The sequence below is a fragment of the Delphinus delphis genome, chromosome 2 (assembly GCF_949987515.2).
Source record: "Delphinus delphis chromosome 2, mDelDel1.2, whole genome shotgun sequence".
In the NCBI taxonomy this organism is placed as follows: Eukaryota; Metazoa; Chordata; class Mammalia; order Artiodactyla; family Delphinidae; genus Delphinus; species Delphinus delphis.
The window spans coordinates 35,757,984-35,773,011 of record NC_082684.1 but is presented as its reverse complement, the minus strand read 5'-3'; the positions used below and the strand labels follow the sequence as shown (position 1 = coordinate 35,773,011).

The 15,028-nt window shown below is 40.4% G+C and overlaps 1 protein-coding gene across 1 annotated transcript; it reads left to right on the top strand.

Annotated features, from left to right (window-relative positions):
• Positions 1-1,293: 1,293 nt before the first annotated feature.
• Positions 1,294-13,958, top strand: CCDC196 (coiled-coil domain containing 196). Its single transcript, XM_060003409.1, has 10 exons — positions 1,294-1,343; positions 1,448-1,600; positions 2,912-3,008; positions 4,038-4,088; positions 5,732-5,809; positions 6,012-6,095; positions 6,619-6,678; positions 7,048-7,189; positions 13,505-13,575; positions 13,745-13,958. The coding sequence occupies exons 1-10, from the start codon at positions 1,294-1,296 to the stop codon at positions 13,862-13,864; spliced, it is 906 nt and encodes a 301-aa protein (XP_059859392.1). The 3' UTR covers positions 13,865-13,958.
• Positions 13,959-15,028: the final 1,070 nt, after the last annotated feature.

The window sequence follows — 15,028 nt, the reverse complement described above, 5'->3', positions numbered from 1 at the left end:
GCCTCCCAGGAAGGAACTTGGCTATGAAATGACATACTGATGGTATGATCTTTTACAAATTATATCTTCTTGTTTCATGTCTGATATAATTCTACCTTGCCATTGTGATATATCACGTTTTAAAGATAGCAAAGTAGGGGCTTCCCTGGTGGCACAGTGGTTAAGAATCCACCTGCCAACGCAGGGGACACAGGTTTGAGCGCTGGTCTGGGAAGATCCCACATGCTGTGGAGCAACTAAGCCCGTGGGCCATAACTACTGAGCCTGCGTGCCACAACTACTTAAGCCCGCATGCTACAGCCCATGCTCCACAATAAGAGAAGCCACCGCAATAAGGAGCCCGCGTACCGCAACGAAGAGTAGCCCCCACTTGTCGCAAATGGAGAAAGCCCACGAGCAGCAACGAAGACCCAACACAGCCAAAAATAAATAAATAAATAAATTTTTTTTTAAAAGATAGGAAAGTAATGACAATTGGTTCATGTATTATATTACTCAATATTATACCCATACCTGTATTTGTCAGTTTGGCCTCTATTTTTTTTTTCTTTTTTCGTTGTACGCGGGCCTCTCACTGTTGTGGCCTCTCCTGTTGCCGAGCACAGGCTCCAGATGCGCAGGCTCAGTGGCCACGGCCCACCGGCCCAGCCACTCCGTGGCATGTGGGATCTTCCCGGACCAGGGCACAAACCCGTGTCCCCTGCATCGGCAGGCGGACTCTCAACCACTGCGCCACCAGGGAAGCCCTGGCCTCTATTTTTTTAAAATTGTATCCTAGAGGTATCCCCTCCTCCTCCTAAGTCTCCCAGAGGCAGATGCTTTGTCTTTACCTTTTCCTTATTCACAGAATCCAGTGCTGTGCCCTACAGATAGTAGGCATTCCATGGAGGTCAATTGCCATGGAAGATGGTGTTGATGAGTTATTTTTGACAAGCCATCATTTTCTAACACAATAGGAATTCCATAATATAGATGTGTTATGATTCTACCCTACTCAGTCAAAAACTTCAGAATAAAACTTTTGGCTTTGGTTAAAGCTAAGGCAAGAACTGCTCAGATGTAGTTAGTATTTTCAGTCAACAAGCTGTCTCTGATGTTGGAGTTATTTAAAAGACCTGTTAAATCTGTGGTCTTAGCGCCATTGTGACCTCAACCTGTAGCTAAAAATCTGTCCAATGAAACAGGAGTTTCAAGAACAGCAGCACAAAAATGATGACTTAAATGAATGGAACAAGAAGGCACATATTTTCAAGAAGACCTTTCTTATTCTTAGAGTAGAAGTTTTCCTTCAAGATGTCAAGTGCTTCAAACTCTCCGGGATCTTACTTATCTTCCAAAACAAGGTGAGTCTTTGACGGAAGATGCCAAGTGGTAACTATCCAGGAACGAAAAGAGGGTCTCTGTTATTAGCCCGGGCTGAAGGCAAATATAGTGTCTCTTCCCACAGAAGTCCAAAAATAGATGACAACTACTTGAAGGAGTTGAGTGAGGACTTAAAACTAAGGAAGCAGGAACTGCTAGAGATGCTAAAACCTCTAGAAGATAAGAACAAGCTGTTATTCCAGAAGTTGATGTCTAACTTGGAGGAAAGACAAAGAAGGTAAGTGTTCCCTTCTCAGGATTTCCTAGAAGGGGAAAGGCAAGAGAATTTTAATCCATAGGATTTAGCAATGATTATTTACATTTTTTAAAAGGTTTAGACCTTCAGCTATAGTAAATTAAAAGAATGTAACCACAAAATCAGGGTGGCAGGGAATCCTTCTTCTTTTAGTAGAATTAAATATAACTCAGCTCATCTCACAGGGCTACAGTTATTACTTTTCTTCCCAAGAAACTGTTAAGAGACTTTACTATCCTCAATCCATCATGGTCACACAGATAGCTCCTCATTTGTGTTTGTGGAATCACTTTAGGATAAATGATTCTGTTCTTCCATTGCCACACAGTGAAATGGTAATCATTTCTGAGCATCAAAGTCCTCTGGATTATGGTCTGGCCTTACTAAATGTACTAGGCAGTTGAGGTCTTAACTCTTTGCTAGGGCACTCACTGTTCTTGGGATCCACCAACTCTCTTTTTCCTTTCTAGTTTCAGAGAATCTCACCTTAATGTGTCTACCTTCATTCTCTACCCTACCATAAACATTTCAGGGAGCTCAGACTTTTGGAGAGCAAAAGCCAGGCAGAAAGTTGTGAGAACAAACGTCAGGCAGAAAGTTGTAGTCAAAGCACCAGCTGTTTACAACCGAGAAACTCAGCCCTCTCAGGGCAAGAGAACACAAAGGCTTGTTTCTTTGCTTATAATTAGAGAGGGAAAAGCACAAAGAACATAAGCATAAGTTAATTAATACCTTTAAAGAATATCCTCTCTTACAGTCATAGATTGGATATTCAGATTTTATCAGAAACTTCTTGATGGCCTGATTCTCTAGAGGCTACCATAAGGATATAAGTGGGTTCTCCAACTAACTCAAATGTTTTTATGTGGAGAAGTAAAGTAGGGGAGATGAACAGAGATGGGGGTAGGGAATAATTCTGAGATTTATCCTTAAGACAAGAGGTTCTTCAACCTCCTTCTTCACAGAGGCAAAAAAAGTCCCCTTCTACCCCAAAAGTCATATAACAAAACTTTCTTCTGAAGGGGTGGAGAGGAGTCTCACTAGCTGTTGGACACCTAAGTTCTGAGCCTTACAGAGCACAGAATTCGTTATAGAGCACATACCTAAGGCAAACGTCAATTAGGAATGAAATTGTCTTTTCGAGACCTTCTATGTCTAGAAGGACTTCCATAAATCTTGTGATTTCAGCCCCTATCTCCCTCTCATGGTAGAGTAGTTTCTGACTGGTCATGGAATATTAATATTTCTTTTTAGGAAGTATTATGTTTTGTGATATCTCTGTCTTCTTTCTAGTCTGCAGATCATGAGGCAGATCATGGCAGGGAAGGGGAATGGTGAATCCTCAGTCATTGAGCTCATTAAGGAAGCAGAAGAGACGAAGCAGAATCTGGTAAGAGGTTGGTGGGCACTCCAGGGAATGGCCTTCTGAACAGGGCTCTCAATTCCATTGCTGTCAGACAGAGTGCTCATCTCTAGCATTGGTGCTCCAACACTCATAGGTCCTTGATCTAGAAAAGTCCTGGGTGAACCAAAGGGAGTCAGGTGAAATGTTGGGAAGAATAAGAACTAGCTAGCAAAAATTCTATTTTTTTGACTTTTGAAAAACTTTTCATCTAAAGGTTAATGCATACAAGCATATTAACCCCTCACATTTCAGAAGAAATAGAAAATAACCAAAGTAAAAGAAAGGAAAGAGTTTGGTCTGAGAGATTCTTTCAAGATTTAAAGAAATTAACAATATAGGACTTCCCTGGTGGCACAGTGGTTAAGAATCCGCCTGCCAGTGCAGAGGACACGGGTTCAAGCCCTGGTCTGGGAAGATCCCACATGCCGCGAAACAACTAAGCCCATGCGCCACAGCTACTGAACCTGTGCTCTAGAGCCCCCGAGCCACAACTACTGAAGCCCGTGCACCCAGAGCCTGTGCTCCGCAACAAAGAGAAGCCACCACAATGAGAAGCCCGCGCACTGCAATGAAGCGTAGCCCCTGCTCTCAGCAACTAGAGAAAGCTTTTGTGCAGCAACAAAGAACCAACACAGCCAAAAATAAATAAATAAAAATATAAATAAATTTATTTAAAAAAATTAACAACATAAAGGATCTTAAAAATTAGTGGTCTAAGCCCCAAAGAAACTGCCATATGATCAGAACATCTTACGTGTTTCAAGTGTGAGAAACTCATTACTATATTGATATACCACAATTACCATAATTAAAGTTACTATTCCAAATTGTTATTATTTTTTATCATCATCATCAATCTTATCTCTCATGTTCCTGGGTTTGGGGCTAGGCCCATTTATTGCCTTCCTCTGTGGTTTACTATGCCCCTACCCCTTAGTCCCCCTATTAGTAATTTCTTCCAACTTTAATGACTAGACAAACACATATTTCTATTTGCTTTTTCCTCTCCACCAGGAAAGGAAAAACAAGATGCTTCGGAAGGAAATGGAGATGCTATGGAACAAGGTATGTGTGCCTCTAAGGATCTCTTGAAAGTATCTGTCTTACAAACCAGAATGCAAAGAAGCTTCCCTTTTTTCTGGTCTACATCCTCATTTTTTCATGTCTCTGTTTCCACCCATGCCTCATTCCAATTCATTCTCTGATCTTATTTAAAACAATCAAGTAATGTCACTCTCCTTAGGAAAACCCTTTACAGCCATTCCAGGTATAGTCTGGCTCTTGCCTACCTTTCTAGTCTCCTCTCATAGAAGTCCTCCCCTCCCACACTGGTCTCCACATGCCAAGACCTTTCCTTTCTAAAGACTTTTGCTTTTGCTTTATCCCTGGGCTTTGTAATGCTATTTTCTTATAGTTGGCTCATTCTCATCCTTCAGGTCTCCGCTTAAATGTCACCTCCTCAGGGAAGCCCTCCTTATTCACTCCACCTGAAAAAGGACATCACCCCCCACACACACCCTTCCTATTATACAATTCTGTTCATGTCTTCCATAGCACTTTTTATAATATAAGATCACTATTTTTTAAATTTTATTGTGTTATTATTATTTTATTTGTTTCTTATCTCCCTGCCCTGTTCTGGAATACATGCTTCTCCAGTATCTTGATTGCTTTGTTCATCTTGGAATCCCTAGCATGTAGCACAATGCTTGACCCATAGTAGACAATCAATAAATGTAAGTTGAATGAACGAATACCTGATTCTAATTCCCCTTTGACTTTGCAATAATCACAGCATTGTTTAACATAAAAATATTTTGCTGGGAAACCAAGCAGGGGTAGAAATTCCTTTGTGGACTAAGGCTTTGGGATCCAAGTGTTTTTTCACAAATTATGAGACCTGAATAGCAGATTGTCTTGTGATATAAACAGGTGTGAGTGTGATCGCTGACTGCTTTTTCCATCTCACCTTTCCACAGATAATTAGGATACTATCAAGCACTGCATCTTGTACTGAGATCTGCTCCTAGTTCTTAGTGGCAGCTACAAATCAATTCTATGAGTTGTGAGAAGTTTTAGTTTCTGAGTTCTTGAGTCTTAGTGATAGGAAATATGCCAGCATCATTCCTCTATCAAAATCCAGTTTCTCCAGAGCTCCCAAAAGACTTTGTATAAGGGATGTCCATATAGCTGAGCTTGTGATTGACTTTCCCTCCCCATACTTTTAGACAATGAGAAATAGAGAGACAAGATCGTATGCCTAGTGGTTAAGAAGACAGACTTCAGAGTCCAAGAGATCTGGTTCAGATTCCAGCTCTGTACTTTCCTAACTGAGTCACCCTAAACAAATGACTTAACCTCTCTAAGACTCAGTTTTCTTATCTATAAAATGGAAATAAAAATAGTCCTGTGAGGATTAAATGAGAACATTTGTAATGTAGTAGAGTAAATAAGTAATGTAGTAAGTAGCTTACAGTAGTGATTGACATATAATAAAGGTTCAGTTAATAGTTTTTATTATTATAAGTTTCACTCAAAAGACCAGATGGAAGGGCTCATTCCATTCTGAACCTCCTTTGGTAGTACACTTTTCATATCAGGCCCTGAGAGTTTTCTGACTGGCAGGAACCAAAAGCCTTGACATTGGCTTTCCACTTCCCTCATGAAGTCCCAGTAATTTAAAGCTTTGCCAAAATGTCTCTCTACAGACATTCAGCACAGAAGAACTCAGTGATCAACAAAAAGCACTGCAGATAAAGAACAAAGCAGACTTACAGGACAGAAAGGCAAGTGGACTGCATGGTGCTCAGAATTTCAAAGTTGTTGATGCCACACAGATGGCAACAGCCCGTTGAGAATCAGGACTGATTAGGGTAGACAGATAGGAAGGATCTGGGCCTTAAGGGTATATTGGATTTACTGTCTGCTAAGACATTGCATTTCTTTCCTGGGACCTCCTTTTCCTTTAGCTATCTTCTTTATTCCCAGGCTCCCCAAACCCCCTCATCATCTAGGAAGACCAAGAATGAACTGGAGACATTGTATGCAGAGAAAGTGAAGGAAATAAGGAAGGTAGTATGATCTTTCTGAAAGTAGTGGCTTTTAGAGCTGATAGATTAGAAATCTTTAATGTAGCAATAATCTGCCTAAGTGTGCTCCTGAACTGATACAAAATTTTATAGGAGATCTGGTTCCCTTGGGATATTACATCTGAGTCAGTGACACGGCAAGTTTCTGGTAAATCATGATAGCTAGAGCAAAGTGGGAAAATCTGTACCAATAATGACAACTTTGAAATAGCTATGTGATGTCAAAACACTTGTTAATTTGTTTTTGAACATTTATTTAGAGATATTATGCTTGTATCTAATCTTCCTGCAGCCAACTCATTGATAGAAAACATCCTGTTCTTTTAGCTTTTAGCTTTTGGAGAGTGGGATGTACAGGTGATGCCAATTAAGAGGACTGCAGTTGAAACCAATATATTAGTGAATCTATGACACCATAATTTTGCTATAAAGTCTTTGCAGCATATTGAGAAAACTGATTTCTGATCTCAATTTACTTTGTCACCAGAGGCTCTTTCTTCCACCAGGAAAAGCAACAGAGGAAAATGGAATGGGTCAGGTATCAGGAACAAGCTAACTTCATTCAGGTACTAAGTCTTCCAAGGCTGGACACAGGGTACAATTTCATTCATGCAATATAGAGGCTTTTAGTTTCCTAATGGTAAACCTGATCCTCTCATCTGGATTACCAATTGTCATGCTAAAAGAAATGTTTTGTGGGAAGATGGCTGAAGAGACCTATCTCCAGCTTCACCTTGAGTATAGCACTTTTTCCCTATGATCTTGATTTTGTCCTATTTGAAATGGGGGGAAAAATCACACATAATTTCTGCCCACTTTTAAAGACTGAGCATGATAGGTTCATTTTTAAACTTCTGAGTTAAAAGGATTCAGGTAATAGTGGATTTAGAGAAGTCAATACTATATGAGTAGTTTTGAAAAATGTTCTCTTATAGAATGACTTTAATGGCCAAGTGATCGAGCTGAGAATTGAAGCCTTGAAGAACTACCAGAAGCACAATGATCTTAAGTTATCACTGTACATACAGCAGAATTTTGAGCCAAAGCAAGCATTTTTTAATCTTCCTGGGTCCCGAGGTAGGTAGAGTATCATAGGTACACAATTTGAGGTTTGTTTGGTTTTACATTGGAGATCCCATTACCTGTAAAGTGATAACACAATACCTGGCACACAGTAAGTTAGTTAGCGGTGTTATAAAAAATGTTTTCACTATCATCATCATTATTATTACACTGAAACTCTTATATCAAGGTAAGGATTCCTCTATAGGAAATAAAATTTTCCTTTGTAAAGACTGAGTAATATATTGTGTGCTTAGCATATGTAGTTGATACATAGTTGACACCTGATAAAATATTAGTTTTCTCCTCACCTCGTCCCCTTTCTTAGGAATTAGAGTAGTTTGATCTCACAAATCTTATTGGAATAGACTCTGCTACTTCAGAATAGAAGGCCAAAGAGACATCCAACAATGGTTGTGAGTTTCACCAATCCAGATATTCCTCTGGGAGTTTCACCATTTCCCCACCCCATAGAATTTATGGCATCATTAGAGGAAATCATATAGCTTATCACAAAAAAATAAAGGAATGGTTTTCTTAGGGACAGGAAGAAAGGGCTCTTAAATTTTCATGGATCTATGAATCTGAACTCTGTAATTTAAAAAAGAGACATGCAATAAGAGATCATGGCTAAGGGATGCCAATGTTTTATCAGTATTAATATGTATGTCTCTAATTTCTTCTCAATCATATTCCATAAGGTCTTGAATAACTTATAAAATCACACACAGCATGAAGATCAAATAAACAGATGACTAAATCAAGGCAAAGGGAAAATAAGTTGAAGCCAGGTAAATACGTAAAAATGTGTAGTGAAATTACCATACAGTTGGTACAGGTAGGCTTCAGTCTTGGTTATGAATTTCCCCGAAAAAGAAACATGAATTTATGGTGTCCACAAAATAAAAATAAACCAAGTTCTCAGAAGAAACACAGCTTTTACTGGTACTGAAATGAGAGAGAAATTTCTCTTCCAGGTCCTCATCAGGGGAACAAGACACTCTATTGTGTCATAGTAGCTAATGTCCTCAAAAATATTTCTAAAATAAATTCAGAATCTAAATTTCCTAGGCTGTTTCTTATCTGTTCCTTGGCACAATCTGATAAGAAATTATTGATGTGAACTTTTTTTTTTTTTTTTTTTTGGCGGTACGCGGGCCACTCACTGTTGTGGCCTCTCCCGTTGCGGAGCACAGGCTCCGGACGCGCAGGCTCACGGGCCCAGCCGCTCTGCGGCATGTGGGATCTTCCCGGACCAGGGCATGAACCCGTGTCCTCTGCATCAGCAGGCGGACTCTCAACCACTGCGCTACCAGGGAAGCCCCTGATGTGAACTTTTTTTAAAAGCGTTGGATCAGCTCAAGATGATTTGGTCCAGGTCCATAGCACTCTGTTGGTCTGACTTCATCCATATTTAAAATTTAGAAAATCTGGATGATTGGAGGAACTACCTATCCTTCAGCCAGTGTTCCATTCATGTCTCTCTTTTAACTGTTGTTCTGATAAGATTGGAAAGCAGAAAGCTTGAGGTTTTCTTCTCCAATAAGAACCTGGAATACAACCAGAAGCAGTATAAAGTCATTAAGATGCAAATTAAAAAGATAGAGGAGGGGAGGGTTATGAGGGTGAGAGATCCACGTCTTATTTCATTTAAAATTAGTTGAAAGTCATCTCAAGGGATCCATAGAGTAAGAAGCCAAAAATCTTTTCACTCTGGATTCAAATCAAGCCAAGAAAATAAATAGTGAAAGATTCCCTTCAGCGTGATCACCGCGGAAGATATTTTTTCCCTTGTTTGCGGAACACTGAATCTCTGAACTCTGAACTAGAACAGCCCACAGATCAACATCCTCTTTTCTCTTCTCTCCTCTAATGCTTCTGGAGTATTAAGCGATAGGACTCTAAACTGTTCAGTTACCACAAGTGCACGTAGCCACAGGCATGCGTGACCCATTGCTTGTGTGTTATTGACTGCACATGCATTGAGCACTGATTGTAGACCAGTTTCATTTTCTAATACACACATATACAAAATCTCTGAGTTTGTCTGAGCCCAAGTGGATATGAAATTTAAGTCTTAGATTTTGGTTTTATTGACCTATTTATAACCTAGTGTTTAATTATTGAAAAGAAAACAAAAGAAATATTAGTTTTCTTCGTAGAGGGATTTTTAAAGTAGTTATATTAAGATATTATTACCAACAGTAATATGTGTTGTAAATGAAAAACAGATGTAGTTTTCTATAATAGAAAGTAAACATAATAAGTATACTGAGAACAAAATTTTAGTATTCTAACACAGTGCTGAACCCTAAGACCTGTTTTATCTTTATTAGGAAGTGAGATCAGCAAGATGTAGAGAGTTTTAAAGAAAACCAGCACCAAACTGAAACTCTTCTCCTTGATGCCATCAAGGTGTCAAGTTTGAAAGAATCAAAAAAGGAATAATTTTCTCACTGTGATTTATAGTATTTAATGCTGTGTTCCAGCACCTCCTAAATTTATTGCAGTTGCCTCCTAAAATCATCTCACCATCAAATTTTGGGAAATAGCAATTTACTGGGAAAAGCACTGGATTTAGAGTCAGATATATCAGTTGCAGGCCTTACTCTGAGGCTAACCATTTAGATGTCCTGGACCAGTCATTTTCTTTCAGTGTTTTTCTTTATCTTAAGCAACCATAACATATTATAGAGCATGTTGAAAACATGATTTTGTGTAACCCTCACAATGACTCTGTGGGGTAGGTATTATAGAACAAGAAACTAGTTCAGAGAAGCCAGGCTTCTGACTGCATATCCAAAGTTCACCTCCTAAAATATGCTATAAAGTGACAGTGTTCCAGTATGTGATTTCTTATGACTCTTCCACAACTAAAGGCTATGATTTGAATTCAAGCTTATCACTTGTTTAATGTATAATCCTCCCAATAAAGAATCATACCCCCAACATTAATTTGTTCAGTAACAAAAGAAATACTACTTCCAAAAGGGGTTGACAGATTTGTAATTCTTCATTTATCCCAGTAGGTGGCACCAATCACATCCAGGCCTTTAGTCCATAAACAGTGGTAATTCAGGAACCTGCAGGGAGCCATCAGTCTTCTATTGCCCTTAGGACAAAATGTGCTACATTTATGTATCGAATGAAAAAAATAAAAGATCTCTTGGTGTTTTCTGCCATGCTTTGTGACACTGAGGTGTATTACTGGCAGCCTTGATTATCCCGTATTAAATTCAGCATTCTGCTGCAAAATCTGTACCTATTATTCCACTCCGTGAACTACAGTGTCCTCCATTCCAAAAACAGCCACTGTCCCGCCCTCCACAATCCCTAATACTGTTTGTTTTTTTTCTACCACAGATAAATCAGGCGATCAGGACAAGGAATTAAAAAATCAGGCAATTGCGCAAGGTGGGGACCTTTTGAAGTTTAAGTACTTAGTAGTGTTCCTGGATAATGTTCCTTTTCCTCTAGTTTCAAAAGAATTGAATTTCACAGATCTGTCTTAAAGGATTGAATGTAATTTTGGACACACCTTCCAGCCAATCAGGGTACAGGCCCTTCTGCTATAGGCATTTCCAAGTAGAGGGAGGGTTATCGCACTGCTCCTCGCCAAGAATTCCTCCTCCCACATCGTTTGTCCTGTGTGCTGGTTGGCTGCATTGCAGTGGTGTGATCTGTTTGGTTGGCAAAATATAATCCTGGGGCTTCCCTGGTGGCGCAGTGGTTGAGAGTCCGCCTGCCGATGCAGGGGACACGGGTTCGTGCCCCGGTCCGGGAAGATCCCACGTGCCGCGGAGCGGCTGGGCCTGTGAGCCAGGGCCGCTGAGCCTGCGCGTCCGGAGCCTGTGCCCTGCAACGGGAGAGGCCACAATAGTGAGAGGCCCGCGTACCGCCAAAAAAAAACCCCAAAAACATATATATATATATAATCCTGTGTTAATACTGACTTTGTAACACTTCAAGCAATCTCTACGTGCAAATTCCCTTGAGGCCCAGGTTGTATGTATCATTAGCCAGGTCAGTCTCATCGGTTTAGCATACTTCATCACCTAGTCTTACAGAAGAGAAAAATATTTTACATCCACGGTGAAGTCTTTCCAGAGACGGGTCACATTTGAAGGGATTTACTTCCAGACCAGTATAAAATTACAGTTTGACCCAGAGTGTACGGCAGCCCTACCCAGAATTCTGTAGAGTCAAGAGAGCAGTTCTTGGCCTTTGGCAGTCACCTATCTTAGAGCGCACAGGCACGAAGCGATCTTTAAATTCAGCTGTTTCCCACCACATCTGCGGGTATTTAAAGAAGAGGTTTATCTTCCATAATAATAGAACTGGTGATAAGACACTTGATTCTGACAGCCTTGCTCTTCTCTCCTCCCCTATCCCACCCCCAAACGCCCACCCCAACTCTTAGCATTTCCTTGAGCTCTTTTAAGAAGCTGAAGGTTGCATGTGAATATTTTGCTACACTTATAAATTCAGATGAAAGCCCAGTGCAGTGGGAAATGAATACTCTTGAGACCTTATTTATTCTATAACTCCCTCTGTTCTGAAAGCAAGTCATTCTCCCCAGCTTCAACCTTTACTTCACTTTAGTATTACTCCTCCTGATGGCTGAATACACTCCAGCAGGTGCTACTGAAAGGAAAATAGTAGTGTTAAGCTAAAATTCTGAAAGGCAGGGGCGGAAACCCACAGCTGGCTCCAATGTGAGTCCTTGATAAATAACATTGCCCTCAAATACAGGCTTTTTCAAGCCTTGCAGCAACTTGAACCTTTTGAATGTCAGTCTTCGGTTCATGGTATTAGTAGGTCATGAAGTTAACTTTTTTTATTTTTATTTCTTTATTTTCAGTTGCATTGGGTCTTCATTGCTGCGCGCAGACTTTCTCCAGTTGCAGGGAGTGGGGGCTACACTTCATTGCGGTGCACGGGCTTCTCATTGTGGTGGCTTCTCTTGTTGTGGAGCACAGGCTCTAGGTGTGCAGGCTTCAGTAGTTGTGGCACGCGGGCTCAGTGGTTGTGGCACACGGGCATAGTTGCTCCACGGCATGTGGGATCTTCCCAGACCGGGGATCGAACCCGTGTCCCCTGCATTGGCAGGTGGATTCTTAACCACTATGCCACCAGGGAAGTCCGAAGTTAATTTCTAAACTAGCTCATTCTTTCACTTCCTATAAAACTCCACAGAAGTCCAGGGGAGAACAAAAGTCTTCTTTCCTAAATATAAATTTTGAAGGTTGAAAAAGAAGTAAACTGTACCTGTATTGATATTATGATTATTTCAGTGAGTGACAATATATTCTAAACTTTTTTGCATCACACAATCAGGAGAGCAGAAGGTTGTCTAGGATTAGGTTGTCATACTTAGCTAATAGAAAGAAGATCCCCAGTTAAGTTTGAATTGCAGATAAACAATAAATGTTGAGTTTAAATATGTCCCAACTATTGCATGGGACATACATATACTAAAAATTATTTGGTGTTTATTGAAATTCAGATTTAACCGGGTGTCCTATATTTTAGTCTGGCAGCCCTCACCTAGGACTGACTCACCACAAAGCCTATTTAACACCCTACAATTCTCCCTCTTTCCCTTTTTATTCTCTCCCTTTCTCTCTCAGTCTGTGCCTCTCTCTCTGCCTCCTCTTTCTCATCCCCACCCCCACCTTCATCTTTTGTTTGTTCTCCGCTGTCCACAGTTAGCCATTTTTGTGGAATGTGTGTCTGGGTTACCAGAGGGTGTGCAGATATGTGCGTGATTTATCATCTCATTTCTTCATTTAAAAGTTGTATTGGAAGCACACTTTGTAGGCTCTCAAATAAAATTGTTTTTACTTGATGTAATCTTCAAACGATTTTTTTGTCCTGTGGGATATGAGCTCTCAACAGAAAAAAAAGGTTTGCCAGGGCTTCCCTGGTAGCGCAGTGGTTGAGAGTCCGCCTGCCGATGCAGGGGACATGGGTTTGTGCCCCGGCCCGGGAAGATCCCACATGCCATGGAGCGGCTGGGCCCGTGAGCCATGGCCGCTGAGCCTGCGTGTCCGGAGCCTATGCTCTGCAACGGGAGAGGCCACAACAGTGAGAGGCCCACGTATGCCCCCCCCCCACCAAAAAAAGAAGGTTTGCCACTTCAACTTTAAAAACATTGTTTGATGAAGTTATTTTCTAAAACAACAATTAGAAAATCCACATCAATGCTAATACCAGAGTCAGTCCTACAATGATATGGTACTATGACGAATGCTAATAGCCTTGCAACTCAAAATAAAACTAGGTTTTTTACTCAAAGAAAGCTCTCATTTTCCTAATTTTCCCCATCAGGTACCATGGACACTGCAACTATGAGCAGAGCAACTACTGGCAAAAGTGAATCTAATGTGAAAATTACTTTGGTTTTCGAAATCATTTCAAAGGCTTGAATAGATAGTGGGTGTAGAATTTTGGAATGCATTTGTTAATATTTTTAGTATTCTAATTTAATATTTTTAGAGGATTTGCAAAATGAGTGCCAGGACACTTGGTGCTTTAGCTGTCATTTTTTTCTGTTTTTTCCTGTCTTAGAGAATTCTGGGCACAAAGACCTACACAGAACAACAAGGAGCTAAAGGAAGTCAGTTTGATGAAGGAAGAGGGAGGCTCTTTTTTCTGAGGTCAAGGCCAGATGAAGCACTGAAGGATTAGAAAGCTTTCACTCCCTTTGCTTTGGACAGATTTAAAGACTAGGTACAGCCATTTGTGTTAATTAAAATCTCTCAAACCTTCGTTTTAGTGCTATTTCCACTCTCTCTCCCCTCCACAATGGGTGGAAATGCTAGTTAGATGCTTGGCCTTAAGCATGTCAGGAATTTAGTCATTTAGGGATTGTAAACAGCCTCTGATTATTTTGATAGCTTTTGATTTTTTTTTTTTTCCCCACTTCATATTCCCTTTATTTTTTTATTTATTTATTTATTTTTAACATCTTTATTGGGGTATAATTACTTTACTATAGCTTTTGATTTTTGAAATGACTAGATTCAAACCACACTGTATGTTGTTAACAAGTCCATAAAAATCTGTTCTCTCCACCTCTGAAGTGTTTAGTTCTGGGCAGATCCTCCACTAGCAAATGAGCAAAAGTAGTTACAAAATAAGGAAATAATACTCCATAGACTCCTCTACTCTTTCACCCACCACACCCATCTGCACTGTTGATACTGCCTCCTAGTTATCTATTCCATGAATATCTTCTGCCTTCCCAGTGCCACTGTTTTAGTTCAGGCTCTCTTTCCTGCCTGGATTACCACACCCTCTTTTAACTAGTTTCCCTGATTCCAGCCCCTCTAATCCATCTTCCACAGCACCACTGAAACTATCTTTTCGAAAGGAGAAATGAGATCATGTCACGTCCCTACTGATTTCCCCTTGACTTCAGTATAAAGTCCAAACTCTTTCACAAAACACATAAAGATCTGCCTCCTGCCTACATCCCCAATCTCATCTTTCACTGTAACCTCCTTCCCTCATACATCTACAGTGAGCTGCACAGATCTAGTTGCAGTTCCCCTGATTCACCATGAGTTCTGTTATATCCATGCCTTTGCACAAAGCTGTTCCTCTGTCTGAAAGATTCTTCTCCTCTTGTCTGCTTGACTGTTGCCTATTTGACCTAAGGGCCAAGTTTGGTGCCCTTCTACTATCCCAGTAATTCTCAATCCTAGTTGTGTATCAGAATATCCTTGGGAGCTTTTAAAAACACCAATTCACTAAGCCTCTCTCCAGATCATGTAAATTATGATCTCTGAGGGACTTCTCTGGTGGCGCAGTGGTTAAGAATCCACCTGCCAATGCAGGGGACACAGGTTC

What these genes read in the sequence shown, in the direction of transcription:
- CCDC196 (XM_060003409.1), top strand. Translation starts at nt 1,294, where the DNA reads ATGTCAAGTGCTTCAAACTCTCCGGGATCTTACTTATCTTCCAAAACA. An exon ending in TTGGAGGAAAGACAAAGAAG is followed by an intron (nt 1,601 to 2,911) that starts GTAAGTGTTCCC and finishes TCTTCTTTCTAG; the next exon opens with TCTGCAGATCATGAGGCAGA. An exon ending in AAGTGAAGGAAATAAGGAAG is followed by an intron (nt 6,096 to 6,618) that starts GTAGTATGATCT and finishes TTCTTCCACCAG; the next exon opens with GAAAAGCAACAGAGGAAAAT.